Raw genomic sequence first — 16188 nt, 5'->3', positions numbered from 1 at the left:
CACTCTCTGTTCTACTTTTATAAACTCACCAGCATTGAAAAGGAATGAGTAGATTTGTTAAAATGAAAGTCAAGTCTCAGTTTATCATTGATATTCATCCCAAAAGAGACCAGTGCTCACAACCACAGGAGCTGGACCTAGAAGGAGAGGCAGTATTTCCAGGATGGAGGAGCTAGATCTGAAGAACACACAGGATTTCCAGAGTGGAATCTTGGAGAAAGTGCATTCTCGACTGGGCAAACCAAGCAGCTCAAGCACAGAGGGCTGAACACACACGGCAGCCTGTCTGGAGAGCTCTGAAGAGATTGGTATGACTGGACAGTACCATACATGATGCTTTGGAACACAAAACGTGGCAGCTAAGAGGGTGAAAGGCCAAGAGATGGAGGACCCTGAGCACAGAATTTAGCAGGATGTGCTTGCATCTCTAGTTTGGTGCAAACCATTGGAGGGTTTCTCAGGGGAGGGAACCTGGGCCAACCTTGTTCCAGGACACTCTCTAGCAATCATGGAAAGCCCAGGGTCCAGGGAGATGAGTGGGTATGAGCTCCAGGAAATGGGCCACCCCCATCAGACCCTATCCATCCTATGGTCTAATTCTGTGGAGTTCGGAGTAATGTGGAAGCAGCTCGTCCAAGAGCTAGTAACCATGCCCACCAATTACTGTTTTACCTGATTTTCTGAGATGTTCTTTAATGCCAAAGATAGAGATGGATTTACCTTACGCTTGGAAACCTCTAAAAGTTGAAATGTCTCTAACAACCTTTTCTTTGGAAGTTGGAGCTCACACATACAGGGTGTGTGATAAGCAGTTACTTTTCCTAATCAAATAAAATAGAGAAAACACATGAGCATCAATTATAAAGCTCCCAGTCAATCAGAGTCAAGGTTGAATTTCAACTCTTTTATTTATTTCCTTCTTTAACTGGGGATTGCATTGGTCTGTGAAGTGCCTGCTCCCATCCTGCTCCACTTGAATGAGTGGCTCCAGGCCCTTTCTTGACTGCTGCTGACACAGAACTGCCCACACTATTGGAGCGTCTTCCGCCGCCGCTAGTCATTTCCATGTGCCATCTGCAGTTTTTTCTGCCTGATGGACTACTGAGGCACTGCAAGCGTATGTTAATGCTGATATGGGGTCCTGTTTCTTGACCCATCACTAATATCCTACAAGTCACACGAAGCTACCAGGGATTCCTGGGCAAGAGCTTAAAATGCTTTGGTTCTCTACAAATAAGCCCCATTCATTGCTTTTAGAATGTGTCATCACGGAGCGGGCAAACAATCAGAATCCTAATAATATTTGCACATGGGGAATTTAAAGAGTTTAATGTGGCTGTAAAATAGTGTTTAAAATGATCAAGGAGCTAGGTATGCAGGCATAAAGAATTGCCAGTTGTAGAAAGCGATGTTTCTGCTTGTGTTCCAGATGACCTTGCTCCAAGGACAAATTGGAGTTTGATGAAATGAAGCTGCAGATGGCCAATGCACTCAGCTCTGTGCTAATGAACCACCAAGGTGGGGGTGGGGGTGGGGGGCACTGAGCCCTCTCTAGTTGATATAAATACCGTCAGAATAGCAAAGCAGTCTTTTTCACAAGTACATTGAGTTCACTTGCTAAGAATATTTTGTGGGGTTTTTTTTTCGGTTTTGGCTTTTGTTTGGGTTTTGTTGAGTGGGCATATGTCATCTCTAAAACGCTCCAGGTAGTTAGGTTATCTTTCTAATCACATTTTTGGTTTTTTTCAATTTTTTTATACTGTATTATTTTTTATTTGTATTATTTTTTTTTTAGTTGGGACATAGTTGATTATACATATCCATGGGGTACAGCATTGAATATCAATACCATGTGCAATACGTGATGCTCAAATCAGGACAAGTAGTATATTCATCATTATACAATGTCATTGATATTCGTGGCCCTTTACCAACTCCCCCTTTCCCACCCCCAGCAATCTCAGTTCTGTTCTCTTCTCTTAAAGAGTTCAATATATTATTGTGATGGTTGCATCTTTTTTCTATTTTTTAATCTATTTGTTTATTTTTTATTAGCTCCCACATATAAGTGAGGACATGTGGTATTTCTCTTTCTGTGCCTGGCTTATTTCACTTAACATAATTTTCTCTATGTTCATCCATGTTGCTGTGAATGGCAGTATTTCATTCTTTTTTATGACATAGTAGTATTCCACTGTATAAATATACCACATTTTCCTTATTGACTCATTTGATGATGGGCATTTAGGCTGGTTCCAACTCTTGGCTATTGTAAATAGAGCTGCAATGAACATGGGAGTGCAGGTATCCCTTTGACATGATGATTTCCATTCCTCTGAGTATATGCCCAGCACTGGGATTACTGGATGGCATGTATAACAGCTACTGCCGAGGGCACCAGTGCCACAGACAGACAGCCATGCGGGACCCTGGTAAGTGGGCCCTACCCCTGAGAGCCTGACGCCCTGCTGCCCAGGATGCCAGTGCGACAGGCAGCCGGGCCATCAGCAACACTTCCTGCTCCTATTCATATTTTTAAATATTTATAATCTGTTCTTAAAAATGTGTCTGGAGCCCCCCCTTGTAAATCCTTGCTTGTACTTTTCTTAATGGCACATTTTTAATAGTTTCTACATCTCAAAACTTGTTTTCCGTATGGCAAGTGAATGATTGAACACATGCACACGTACTCACCATGGCAAACCACGCGCGGGCTTAGGAACGCGGCAGACCTGGGTTTGCATCCTGCTCTGCTACTAACGAGCTGTAGGACTTTGGGCAACTTAGTTAACTTCTCTGGGCCTCAGTGTCATCACCTGTAAAATGAGGACGATAATATTTCCTGCCTCATAGACAGCTGTGAATAATGATTGAGTGAGACCAAATATTTAAAGCACTGGGGTCAGTGCCTGGAGCATAGCAAATATTCAATAAATTCAGTGGTGGCAATTTTTATTGCTATCTCAAATAATGCATCCAAATACCTACTGGACTATCATCCATTGCGAAGACTTGCCCAGTAATCAGTGCTTAGTGTTTATTGCAATGAATTGAATTGATTCTACCCATTTAGCTTAGATTTGGGGAATGAATATTTCCCTTTCTACTGGGATATTTGATTGTAGACCCAGATGGTCACTCACAGCTCAGGTATTAAAATCATGAGAGCGAAGGCGCTGCCTCGTGGAGAAAGAGAAAAAACTTCTCGTCAGGGCCGGCTTCCCCCAGTCCTTTCAGACAGCACTGCTGCTAAGCACTTGGAGTGTCAGGGCTCTGTCAGCCACTCGAGTTTTGAAGATTTTGCTGACATGGATATCAAGTATGAGGCTATTTTAAATGCCTTTGTCTGAAAGAATTGGGTCATACGTTCAATACATTCAATTCTGGTGAAATCCCTGTCTTCTAATGCATGATAGAAAGGGGAGATCCCACCCACACACAAGTCCTGAAACCTTGGGGCCTCGGGCGGGGTGTGCAGCGAGGGCTGCAGTTCAGGACTTGGCCGTTGTGAGATTTACACTTGACTGTTTGGTTTCGCATGCACCATTTGGTTTTGCAGATGCCTCAGCATGTCTACGCGCACACAGCTACAAACCCATTTAAAGTTGCGTGCTCTATTGCAGGGGGAGGTGGGGAGAGGGATTGGTCAAAGTTATTGGCAATGAACCAGATCTCTGACTTAGCCTTATTCCCATTTTCTACAAGACAGTGATTGCTCAAAGCAGGGGATTCTTCGCATAAGATCCATGGATGGGTATTAAGTGGTCCAGAAATTCCCCTAAAATTATACGTAAAATGCTGGTGGGCTGGGAAGGGGCAGACACCATAAGTGCGTTTTCTGTGGACAGTGACTATATAGCTTTTAGTTGATTCTCAAAGGAGTCTGTGACTCACGACAAGCAAAGACCACAAAGCTGTTTGGTTTTCTTTCCCCAAACCGGTTGGTGTGTATAACCACAACCCCCAAACGACCCAGCTAGGCAGTAGGGAAGTGACAAGATCAGTCAGACCCATTTTGTGGCCAAGCAGCTGATGGATTGTTCAATCGGTTGTTGTAGACTCATGTAGACAAAGCCTGCAAGCTTGGGGAAGCCAGGCCCCCCCAGGTCAGCCTCGGGCGACAGCCCCCATGCTGCCAGGCCCTGGGGAGCGAGTCCTTCCTGCCCGGCAGCTCCTTTGCTCATGAGCTGGCCCGAGTCACCTCCTCGTACAGCACCTCAGAGGCAGCGCCCTGGGGCGGCTGGGATCCGAAGGCCTGGAGGCAGGTGCCCGCTCCACTACTGCCTAGCTGCGACGCCGCAGGTAAGTCACTTCCCCCTGAGCCTCGCTTTCCTCATCTGTCAACCGGGACACAGTCCCCTGCACAGCCTGCCCGCCTGCCTCACAGGGTTGTTGGGAGGAACACAGGAGGTGACAGCTCCGAAGGCAAAGCTCTGCCCGCCTATGAGGGACTTCTAGTGCTTTCTGGCCCTGCTCATTCTCTGCTTTCTCCCGGGCATTCTTTGGCAAAGGGACAAACCAAGCAAGCAGAGTGCTCCCAGCGCCTCGGCCTCACCTCCAGGGAAATGAATGGGGGATCGCCCAGGGGCTTTGCTCTCTCCATCTGCCATATGCTTTCCAGCACCCCATTTCCTTACCTGCCTGTCTGTCCCTACGGCCAGACTGGGAGCCCGAGGGGGACAGGGGCTGTGCTTCTGCACCACGCAATGCCTGCCTGCTTGATGCCTAGTGCGTGCTCAGGAACTGCCTCTCCTGCCAACGGTCTGCTGTGGATTCCACACCCCGCAGTATTCTTTGACCCCACCCAGGACTCCCGCACCCTAGAAGTGGGAAGTTGGATTGCCCCACTGGAGGACTGGCAGTCTGGGGAGGGCAGGCAGAAGGAGTCCAAGCCAAGCCTGTTCGAGATGGCTGTGAGTTTGATCATCCTCTAGATTCTTGCCTTGACTTGCCCCAAAGAGTCACGTTAGTGGTCATGAGAGCAGGATGGCGGACACCAGCCAGAGTGGGCCTTTGCAGAGAATTTCATTTGGATCGTGGAGTTGTTGTTCTGGTGCATGAAATGTCAGTGTGCACAGGGTATCTGCCCTATCTGCAGAGAGAACTGGAGAAATGAGCATTTTCTAAGCGATAGTGATCAGAAGATGGTCATCAAGCTGAGAGGGCCTCCCAGGATTCTGGCCTTTAATGGCAATTCTGCTTGGGTACGTACAGCCTTGTTCTCTTTATCCCGCCTGCCCTGGCCTGGAGGAACGAGCAGTGCTTTCTGTTCAAGGGCTATTGATTTCTCTCTTTCTCCCTGAGTCACAGTGCTCCTCAGCTGTTCGCTCCAGCTGAAACCGGAGAAATCTTGTCCAGCACAAAGCTGCCAGGGAAACGGAATTAGCAAAACACACGGAGACATCGTCCACTCAGGATGTCGCTGTTTCCACCCTGGTCTGCCCTGCCATTCCCTGTTTTTGGAAGCCACAAATGAAAGGATCCCAGCTAGCTTGCTTTGAAAATTCCTACCCCCCACCTTGTTATGTCTCTTCCCAAGCCAGCGCCTTTCACCCAGCAGCAGAGAGGGCGAGGCAGATGTGTGGCCCCCAAGCCTTCTCTAGAACGTTGGAAGTTGGCCCCACCTGGGGGCCTTTAAGTGGCAGGCCTGGCATTCCCTAAGTGCTGCGTCTCAGCACAGCCACCTTGTCAGTCCAGCCTGTGAGTCAGTGCGAGACAGAGGAGGCAGGCACGCAGGGGAAGAAAGGCGCACTGGAAAGACATCTGTTTCCTCTGCCCGGGGATCGTTCCCAGCAATTCAACCAAGCCCTTTTGGGACCGGCTGGCCCCGAAACCACCGAGACTGAGGAGGAGTCAGAGTAGAGTTTACACAGTCGTAGGCCAAGTGCAAAGACAGAAAATGGAGGGCAAAAAGGATGACCTCCACGGATCTCTGCCATTCACTTTTGGTGGCATTTATTTTGTGAAGCCCCCAATGACAGCTTCAGACCAACTCAAACGTAAGGGCAGTGCCATGACCATGAATGAGGTCCCCAGCTCCTGCACAGGGATCCAGACAGGCAAAGAAAGGCCCCAGCGGACCAACACTGCCCCAGGCCGAAGCCCGTGCCTGCCACCCTCCATCCCTTCACCCTGTCACATTGTCTTTAGAACGTGATCTTCTTTGATTGATTTACACGTGTCTATTGGAAGCTCCACAAGAGTAGAGACGTACGGTGATATCCCTGTGCCTGGGACAAAGCCTGGCCCATAGGAGACGAGAAATGTTTGTCAACTGACCGACAGAGGGACTGACTGGGCTGCCACATAAGGCCTATCTTCCCATTGGATACTTGGGCACATAGGTTCAGGGACCCCGGAGTCATTGAGGCCCACATCCCTCTGGCTGCACTCTGGGCAAGGAAAGGCATTGAATCAAGGCAAAGTCAAAGGTCAGGTAGTCAGGGGGCCCCACCCCAGACTTTGGCCTCAGCAGTCACAGGGAGGGAAGGGCCCAGATGCATACTCGTCACTCCCTCTGGTCCTGCCTTCTCTGCAGGCATTCTGGAGAAACTGAGTCACAGGCTTCAAGAGTTAGAAGGAAAGTGGCAAACAATAGAAACTTGCCTGCCATTCACTGTAGGAAGCGTCTGTAGTTTCTGAAGGACACGTGAGGAGGATTTTTGCCTAAGAGCACCCATACCCCAAAAACTAGTCTTCCGGCAGCAGTGTCTACGTTGCCTCTGTCTATGGGCCATGGCCAGCTGGAGCCGCGGGTCTCAGGGGTCCCCACCCATACTGTGTGGGAGCCCCCAGAATTCAGTTCTTGTTTGTAGGGTGACTCCCATGCAGTATGCCATCTTCCTGTCATGTCAAAGGAAAAGTCAACAGGGTGGGTGAGTTGTTCCCAATCCAGGTTTCCAAAGACTGCAAAAGAAGGTGCTTTTCCTTGTGGAGTAATCAACAAACCAGCCCGCACTGGAGCTCAGTAACCTTTGGGACAGATAGCTGAGAGCCTTCTGCTGCATGGCAGGCTGGCTCTGTGGCTGCTGGGAAAGGAGGCAGCAGTTCCCTTGTGAAGACCGTCTCCCCTCTCTCCCCTTTTCCCTCCTCCCCTCCCCTCTTCTTCCTCCTCCTCCTCCTCCTCCTCTCTCCCTCCCTTTCTCCCTCCCTCAACATAGTTTAGGAAATAAGGCTTTGGATCCATTCCCTGCCACTCCCCAGAAGCCACTTCAGTTGAGCCTTCCTCCAGGTCAGAATGCTCTCCTGCAGGGCACCACTGGGCAAGTAACTTCAGTCTGAATCAGGCTGAAATGCAGGAACATTTTGTGGGCCTCTCTCTGTGAGTCCTGCTGATCAGCTGCCCTCTGCGTCTCCCCCGTTAGAGAGTCCCATTGCCTGATTAAGTGGTTGAATTAGTAATGAGATCATTCTTCGTCTGCAGGGGTGAGAGGGCAGCACCAGGTGATTGCACGGGGGTGGACAGGGGACATTAGCATGTGGCGGCTAATGGGTGAAGTTGATACAGTGCCCGGCCTGGTCTGCTGGCAGGGCCCGTACTGGGCTCAGTCGTGCCAGTGCACAGTGCTGGGGTTTGGGTGGGCCAGACCTTTTGCCTCTCTCCTGCCCAGCACACAAGATGAGGCACTAGGCCTTCCATGAGCCCCCAGAGACAGGTGGGGGCTTTACAGCTTACTGGGCATCAGCATGACGCTTTCAGAAAGTCAGCCCCAGGTCTTCCCAGGTTGCCATCCTGGCTGAGACCTGTCTGTGAATGCAGTGCCTTGGCTGAGTGAGGCTGAGAGGGGGTGTGACAGAAGAACCAGGGCCTTAGTTCTCTGTGACACTTCCTGCTGACCCCAGCCCTAGGCTCTCCATGGTGGCCACCATGAGAGAAGCACACCTGGGCTCATAAAGGACCCACCTGTCAGTGCTGCTGGTCAGTGTCACCTGGCACAACAGGACCGAGTGCCATGACAATTGCAGCCCTAGAAAACTGGGTCATTTGACGACCTCCTCCATAACTTTGCTTATAAAAAGCCACACGACCTGGGCCATCCTTCACAAGAGGGCAGAAAGCAAGTGTCCAGTCACTAAGCAGCAACTTTCAGCCACCATTTCCTCCTGGTCACTGAAACCATTTGTCATTTCCTGTTTTCTCCATTTTCCAGCGATTCTAATTGTCAGTGTCAAAAGGCAACAACTGTTTTCTTGGGGCTTATCTTTGGAGCACATTGATTCAGAACAAAGGATGGGAGCCTCCGTCTGCAAAACAAAGGAAGCAGTCTCCTCGGGAAGGCTGGGGAGAGTGCCCTGGCTCCCTTTGCCAGCACAACAGGACCAGGGTGGGAGCAGAGGACTGGCAGTGCCCCTGGACACCCCAGTGGGCTGAAGAGTCCATGACGGACGGCCTCTGCTTGCCAGTGGCACCCTGGACATGGGGGTCGTGCGGAGCTGGCCACCAGCACCACGGGCTGGCTGTCAATGGCGCTATTTGGAGTTGGCATTTTCTGTAGTGATGCTGCTGACCAGATTTTCCCTTAAACGCTGGGGTGCTCTGGAACTTGTGCTTCTTTGGATGAATATGCACCACCATCCTGTTTGTCCCCAGAACACGGGACTGGTTGAGAAGTGCTCTCTGTCGCCTGGCAGACCCTGCCCAGTCCCTCCACCCTCTGAAGCCTGCCCCAGCCCAGCCTTCCCTTTTGTTTTCTGAGCCCCTGGGTTGACATTCTCTTTCCATCCTTCCCTTGGGACTTCTCTGCCCTTCCCCTGCTTTTTCTTTGGTCGCACGCCCTATCCTCCATCTGCCCCTCCCCCCCGCCCCTATACAATTCTGTTACTTGATTAAACCAATGGGGCAGCCAGTGGGGATGGAGTTAGGGTCAGTGTAGACCTAGCCAGCCACACAGGAACCAGTCCCCAGAAGCAGCAGGCTGGAGCAGTGGAAGCACTGGGTCTGCAGTTAGGAGACATTGTACTTCCTAGCCATGTTGCTTTGGGCAAGTCATTTAACCTCTCTGAGCCTCAGTTGTCACATCAGTAAGCTGGGGACCATAGATCTTCTGCCCCGATATCCTAGGGGTGGCATAAGGGTCAAGGGGAGGAACAGAAGTGAAAGGGCTGCCTCCAGAGATGGTCACCCCCCTGAGCCTATCAGGCAGATCCCAATGGTGTGGCCCAATCACAGGACCCCCTTGCTCCCCATGCTCCCCAGTGTCCGCATGGGATGTTTCAAGAAGACGTGAAATAACGGGTGCGTGCTCGGTGCTCGGTACAGTGAGCGCTCCTGAAAGCAGCCGGTCCCCGCTCCCCTGCCAGTGCCTGTGCAGGAAGAGGGCAGCTCCACGGGCCAGCTGAGAAGCAGCCCCCCACGCCTACATGCCAGCAGCCCGGCGGAGGCGGAGGCGAGAGCTAGGTCAGGAAGCAGGCTGAGGGCGGGATGGAAAAGCAAAGCCCAGTCTGCTGAGATTGCTTCTGGCGTAGTCTTCCCGGTGCCATGGGCTTGTCCCCCCTGCCTTAGCGGGAACTGAGGCCAGGAACTGCTGCCAGACCTGAGAGCCGGGCACACTCCCAAGCGCCAGCCCCCATGAGTGCAGAGAAGGGCTGCCCGAGAAGCCCTTTGCTAGAAAAGCGGGCGCTGCCCGGGCAGCCCCTATTGCAGAGTCAGGTCTCCTGGCATCTGGGGGGATACAGGCCGGAAAGCAGACTCAAGGATGTGTGCTCCCTGACAGAGCTGTCTCGACCACTGGCACTCTAGCGAGCAGGCCTTCTGAGAAGGGGAGAGGGTGGCAGCAGGTGAGCAGAGATGGCCAGGCTCCCTGGGCTGCGTGGTGTGAGGCTTGGAGCACTAGACTTGGAGCCAGATCTGGGTCCCAGTCACAACCTGGCACCGACTGGCTGAGAGTCTCAGAGTGAGTCATGCCTTCTCCATGCCTTGGGGCCTTCATCTTGCTCTCTCCTGGCGATGTTCTTCCCCTTTTGCCCCTTGTGCCAGTCCCACACTGAGCCCTGGGACTGTGACCTTGAAGCTGGGCTCCTCCCCCTGCCCACCCAGCCAGCTTTGAGATGGAGACGGGAAGCTCCTCCCAATCGCCCATGCTGCAGCCACTCAGGGGAAAGAAGGGAAGTTGGCAGTGAGCTGTTGACTACTCCTGGTGTGGGACAGTGTGTCCATCTGACCACGTGATCATACGGCTGTTCATGCCAGGACCACCCGGAACAAGCCTCAGTCCTTTCCCCATGACAAGGTCCTTTCTCCTTGCAGAGGCTGGGCAACCACCACCACATAGCCCAGAGTCTGCTCTGCCTCAGCTGTAGCACCCCTGGCTTGCTCAGCCATTTCTCATCTGGGTAACCTGAAGTCCAGTTCCTACTTCACTGCTTACCATCCTCTGGACGCAGCCAGTTTGTCTGGGTCTCCCTGAGACTGGCATACCCAGACTCATGTGGTTACCGCGGGCCTGGTCTGGCCAAGGCAGGGTAGCATAGAACTGTCACCTCCCTCCTTCTACATACTCTGCTTCTATTAATGCAGCCTAATGTTACATCCGTTCTTTTGGTGACCACATCTCACTGCTGAGCCATCCTGAGCAAACGGACATCCAAAGTGCTCTTGCTATTAAGCTCTGTCTCTCCTGCCCCATCCTATGCTGTTGCGGTTGGTTTTTTTAACCCAGGTGCGGAATCCTACTTTTATTTATACCTGTGGAATTTTGCTCCGGAGGGTGGGGCATGCATGCAAGTGTGTGTTGGTGTGTTCACTCATGCTTTCTGCTACGCCAAAGCCAAGTCCCAGGTCCCCACACAGCGATCCCAAGGCTAATATTTCTTGGTAGCTGTAATCTAATGTGTCTTTTTCATCTTCTGTTTAGCAAGAGAAGCAGAGATCAGGTCTTACGGCAATGACCCCTGAACAGCTGAGTGCATATATCGCCCAACAGATGAGTCAATTTCAAGGTGAGCAGTTAAGCTCAATGTTCCTGCAGGGGCGGGTGAGGTGGTGCAAATGTGGGGGTGGGGTGAGAATTCATTTCAGCCTGAGCAGCTACTATCTGTGTTTCTGAAAGCGCTGAGGGAGAGAGAAAGGTCTGAAAGTCAGTTAAGTAATACCCAGGTTGGATCTCTCACCTTGAAAGCACTTCATCCAACTCTGGAGAGCAGGATCCCAGTTGAAGCCCAGGTCTTAATGACTCCAAAATCAGTTTAATTCAAGAGACTGATTAAGCTGAGTCAAGCCCCTTAAAGCAGTTATTCTCAGTGGGAGAGGAACATGCCCCTGGGGTGTGTATCAGAATCACCTGGGGGCTGCCACACCCACGGGGGTCTGATCCTTCCCCTCCCACACACGTTCGCATACTGCAGGAATGACCTTCCATTTCTAACAGCTTCCTGCGTCATCTATCAGGTGTGGGGGATGGAAAGGGGGTTGGGGAGGCTCCGCCTCAGGGAGTCTGTTTCTGAGGCTCCCGGAGGTTTCACCCATAGCAGTGTCCCCACACTACTATGGCAGCTATGAATGTAATCAACATTCATTAGCCAGGGGTACAGCAGTTGGCAAAAACCAGGCATGGTCCCTACTTCCCGGATCTTAACAAACCAGCCAGTCACAGTGGGGTAAAATTGAACTAGGGCACCTTTGGGAGCACTCAGAGCTTGTTTGGGGGTCAGGAGAGGCTGCTTGCCCTTGCACAGGTGGTCACCATCTTCGTTTTAGCCCAGTGCCCCCCCTACACACACACACACACACACACACACACACACACACACACACACACACACACACACACACACACACACACACACACACACACACACACACACACACACACCATTGCTCCTCCATGCTCATGCAAAAACCCCTCCCTGTCCCTTTGGGCCTGATACCAGCCGAGTCTGTGTCCCACCTGCCTAGGCTGGAGTGGCATGTCGGGCATGCTTCAGCTACAGGGACAGGTCAGACAAGTTTCAGGAAGGCCAGTGGCCTCCAGGGGGTTAACTGTATGAGGCTAGATTGTAACCTACTTGAAAAACACAGGTCATGCTAATAAAAGAGCCTAAGCACATTACAAGATTTAAAAACCTATTAGTAGTTATGAGCATGGACACTGGGGTGGGTCACACAGACCAAGGCTTGTATCCTTACTGCACTATCTCCTACCTGACCTCAGGCAAACCGTGTGATTGCTATGTGCCTCAGTTTCCACTCCACAACAGTACCACTAGATATTGGCCACAACGGGCTCTCACGACAATGACAGAAAATGCATTCCCTACCTTAAGCACCTGGGATCCAGCCTTCCATCTTCTGCTCTGTTTCTCTCCATCCCCAGGCTCTCCAGAACTTAGGGAGGCTAGAATGTCAACTCCCAGATTTCAGCCCTTAGAAAGGAACCTCACTGCAGTTCAATTCAATAAACATCTGAGCCTCAGATGTGGGCTCAGAGGCCATCTAGGCTGTGGGGAGTACAGAGGGGGCAAAACACCATCCCCATTCGTTCTTGCCACACTTGCATTCTCGTCGGGTGGGAAGCTGGGTCAAGCCACCCCTGCCTAGACTGAGAGTCTGAGCTATCTTCCCCACACCCGCCTTCCCTTCCTTCTACCAAGTATGCACCATCTGTCAAGGCATGGATGGCACGGGGTCCCTGTGTCCTGGCCTCATGGAGCTTCCAAACTACTTGACAAGGCAGGCAACTCAGCTGGGACTTAAGTCCAGCATGATCTGCTCTTGGTAGGGGGGCTGTGAGCACAGACCCGAGCAGTCTGGCAGGGCTTCCCAGAAGAACTGCAGCGAGGCTGAGGGTGGAGAAAGAAGGGCAGTGGAGAGGAAGGCGGGAGCAGGCGATGCTCAGTAGGGAGCCAAGGGTGGGAGGTGAGAAAAGGTCAGTGCTGGGCCGGTACCACCCCCTGCGGCTGCAGCCCAAGTCGGGGATGCCTTCGGAACTGATCCCCACTTCTCTCTTTCTGTAGCCGTCCAAGAACAAGTCACCTCCAAGTGTAGCCGGACCAAGGCAAGCCCCCCATCCAGCCAGCACGTGATGCCACCCAGAACTGGGCTCCTTCAGAACAATCGGAGTTCAGGCATGACCCCACCCAGCAGGCGCCAGAGCCGGGAGGGCATGGGCGTGATCTCCCCTCCTCCAGGGAAGCAGCAAGGAATTTTCAGCTCTAGACCCCAGTTTCCCATACCCTCGTGCTCGGGCCAGAACCCCCAGAGCAGTCTTGCCTCTGTCTGCCAGCATACGCAGAGTCCCAAGGCCACCCCCCCAGGAGTGCCCCTGCCCGGGTTCTGTCCCAGCCCTCTGGGCAGCCAGTCCCTGAGTCCCCAGCAGCTCAGACAGCCCAGTGTGCCAAGAGTGCCCACTGTGTTCAACAATGCCTCATGGGTGGCAGCAGCAGCAGCTGCCACCACAGCAGCTTTGAGGGAACCGCCCCCGAGCCAAGTAGGTAATGACATTCAGCAGCACTTTGATAGCAACTCAATCTTTGCCAAGGCACCCATGAGAGTGCCCCCGGGACCCCCGGCATGTCCATCTCAGCAAGTGGTTGTGCCCCTCAGTCAGATGACCCCAGGGGGCAGGCCTGGCCAGAAGGCAAGTGCTACCCTGGCCAACCCCAGCTTCAGCCTGCTGGGCAGCCAGAGCTGCAGGCAGAGCCCAGTGCGGGGCCCCGTGCCTGTGCTGAACACCACCAAGTCCCTCCAGCAAGGCATGGCCAGCTTCGGTCCCATGAGTCCCATACAGGGCATCGAGCCCCCAAGCTATGTGGCCGCTGCTGCTGCCGCTGCTGCTGCCTCCGCCATCGCCGCCAGCCAATCCCCAGGTTCATTCAACAAAACGACTACCCCCCCTAAGCTGCCACCTGACACCTTTTTGCCCCAGCCCCAGGCCCCTTTAAATGATCTGATTTCTCCACCTGACTGTAGTGAGGTGGATTTCATTGAAGCTCTCTTAAAAGGCTCCAGCGTGAGCCCCAGTGAAGACTGGGTGTGCGACTTGAGGCTGGTCAATGACGTTTTGGAACAGCACGCTGCTGCCCAAAATACGGCAGCCCAGAATGCTGGCCACCTCACCCAGGATGCTGGGGAGCTGTAAATCTGAACAGGACACCCATAGAACCCCCCATGTTGACGTCACTCTAGGGGGTGGTGTGAATCCACAGCAAATTCACAACTGGCCCAGACACCCACAGTTGTCTCCTCGTCACAATTTGAGTGGTGCCAGCCCATGCCCATCTCTCTCTCTACCTGTGATACACGGGAAGCTGGTGATTTTTCAAGCTACTTGTACATATTTGAAAATTTTGTAAATGGTTTTCCTAAACATTAATGACAGAAGTATTTATACTTCATTTTGTGACTTTGTAAATAAAGTGACGGCTTTCGTTTCAGTAGTGTTGTGTTTATCATGCATTGTTTGTGTTTATTACACATGGTTACAAATATGCAGACTGTGCTGTTCGCTCCAGTGATACCTTGTTAAGCCAGGTGGCTGAGTCGCTTACGGTTTTGATGCGTTGAGAGATGTGGGTATGACCAAGAGGTGTTGTGCAAACTGCCAAATGCCAAATAGAAAACCACTTGGCCATTTATTTCCACTTCCACTAAAAATCCTATCGCCTTGTGTGATTCTTAATCTCTTTTGCAAACCTTTCAGTCTCAGCTAGCTCTTTCCTAATGAGCATTTATAGCAGAAGCCATTTTATCGCTAAGTGCCCCCCAGAGACACTTTGCCAGGAGGCTGAGAGAGCTCTTTGCATTCGGGAGAGGCACAGAGGTAGCACGTGAGCCATCCAGCTTGAGGAACTAGTGTCCGCCTCCCTTAGCATTCAGACAGAGAGAAAGCCCCGGCTTCAGGCTCCAGTGCACCCTCGCAGGGGGAAGGTGAGCTACTCCTGGTTGAAAGCCTTTCAGTATTTATTTTGATGTAAGGCTCTGTGGCTTGGGGGGGAAGCCTGTAAACATTAATAGTTGATTTGGGGTTTGTCTTTGATGGTTTCTATCTGCAATTATCGTCATGTATATTTAAGTGTCTGTTACAGAAACGCTACACCCACTGTCCTGTAAACTTTTCTCAGTGTCCAGACTTTGTGTAATCACCTTTGAATTGCCACCTCGTATTTCGCCTCTACGTTTGAAATCTGGCATCTGTTTCGAGCCAGTGCGTTTTTTCTTTGTTCTGTAATAAACAGCCAGGAGAAAAGTGCCTCAATGTTTTCATTTTTCAAGGGAATGCTCAGTTCCTACGATCCCAGGTCAGCTAAGCCTGCTAGTGGCTTTGATTCCTTCAGAGGCTGCTTGACGTCTTATGCATCAGCAAGACGCTGCACCCAGGGGAGAGGGTTGACAAGTTTGCATAGCGTGTGCTGCGGTAATTTAGCATCACAGCACAGAAGCATGTCATTTTTGACCCCAGCCCCTCACTTTACAGAGGACAAAACGGAAGGGTGGGTGGCCACTAAGGTACTCTGCACTGGGGGCAGGGGCAGGGCGACACTTGCACTGAGAGTCTAGGCTCTCCGCACCTCCATCCTCTTTCCCTTGCTGAAAACCACACTTGCCCGTCTTCAGCCAGACCCTGCCACCCTTGGAAATGGAGTGAGAACAGATCCAGACAGAATTGAGCTTGTAACTTTGTCAACTTGATGTCTGTATGTGGCCTCAGAAATCAGGGGAGATAATGCAGACAATGAACCACACAAGAACAGCGAGACCCTAAACTTCAGGGCTCCTGCGGCTCCACTGAGAGCACGACACACCCAATTAAAGGTCCAACTCTTCCTGTGTCAGGGACGCCCATCTAGAGCGGCTTGGCGGGGGCGTGACGCTGAGGCAGGTGACATGTCTGTTGAACAGGGGAATGAAGTACCCTCACTCCACAGCCAACAAGACCCTGGTGACCTGCCGGGCAGCTGAACATCCCGTATGCGTGGTCCCCAGAAAGAAGGGTCTCCCCCCTTTCCCTCCCCCTGCCACTGGCCTAAAGCCTGGGCTAATCCTTGTCCAGTCTGAGTGGTGGAACCAGAAGAACTCAGAGGGCCCGGGGTCGGGGGGCGTCAGGGGTGCAGGGGGAAGGTCAAAGTCCCCATGGCTTGCCTTCGGGTCCAGGTACGCCGGGGGAAGGAGAGGTATTGCTGGGATTTGCACCACGATCCCACCCCCGCCAAGCCCCGCCCCCCGGAGTCCCAGCCCAGCCCTTTAAACTCTGA

General features: G+C 52.1%; 1 protein-coding gene across 3 annotated transcripts in view; it reads left to right on the top strand.

The window, feature by feature from the left end:
* The window catches only part of MAMLD1 (mastermind like domain containing 1), a 116257-nt gene extending 101819 nt beyond the window's left edge, over positions 1-14438 (top strand). For 2 of the 3 annotated variants that reach the window (XM_063083590.1, XM_063083589.1), the window contains 3 exons: positions 4059-4302; positions 10854-10938; positions 12952-13037. In XM_063083590.1, coding sequence (XP_062939660.1) covers positions 4059-4302; positions 10854-10894 — 285 coding nt within the window. In that variant the 3' untranslated portion in view covers positions 10895-10938; positions 12952-13037. Of the gene's footprint in view, positions 1-4058; positions 4303-10853; positions 10939-12951 lie in introns of all 3 variants that reach the window. The other variant, XM_063083588.1, reaches the window with a different exon arrangement.
* The last annotated feature ends 1750 nt before the right edge of the window (positions 14439-16188 follow it).

Source organism: Cynocephalus volans, chromosome X (genome assembly GCF_027409185.1).
Source record: "Cynocephalus volans isolate mCynVol1 chromosome X, mCynVol1.pri, whole genome shotgun sequence".
Taxonomy (NCBI): Eukaryota; Metazoa; Chordata; class Mammalia; order Dermoptera; family Cynocephalidae; genus Cynocephalus; species Cynocephalus volans.
Note: the sequence above shows the minus strand (reverse complement) of the source record. Positions and strands in the feature narration are given on the sequence as shown.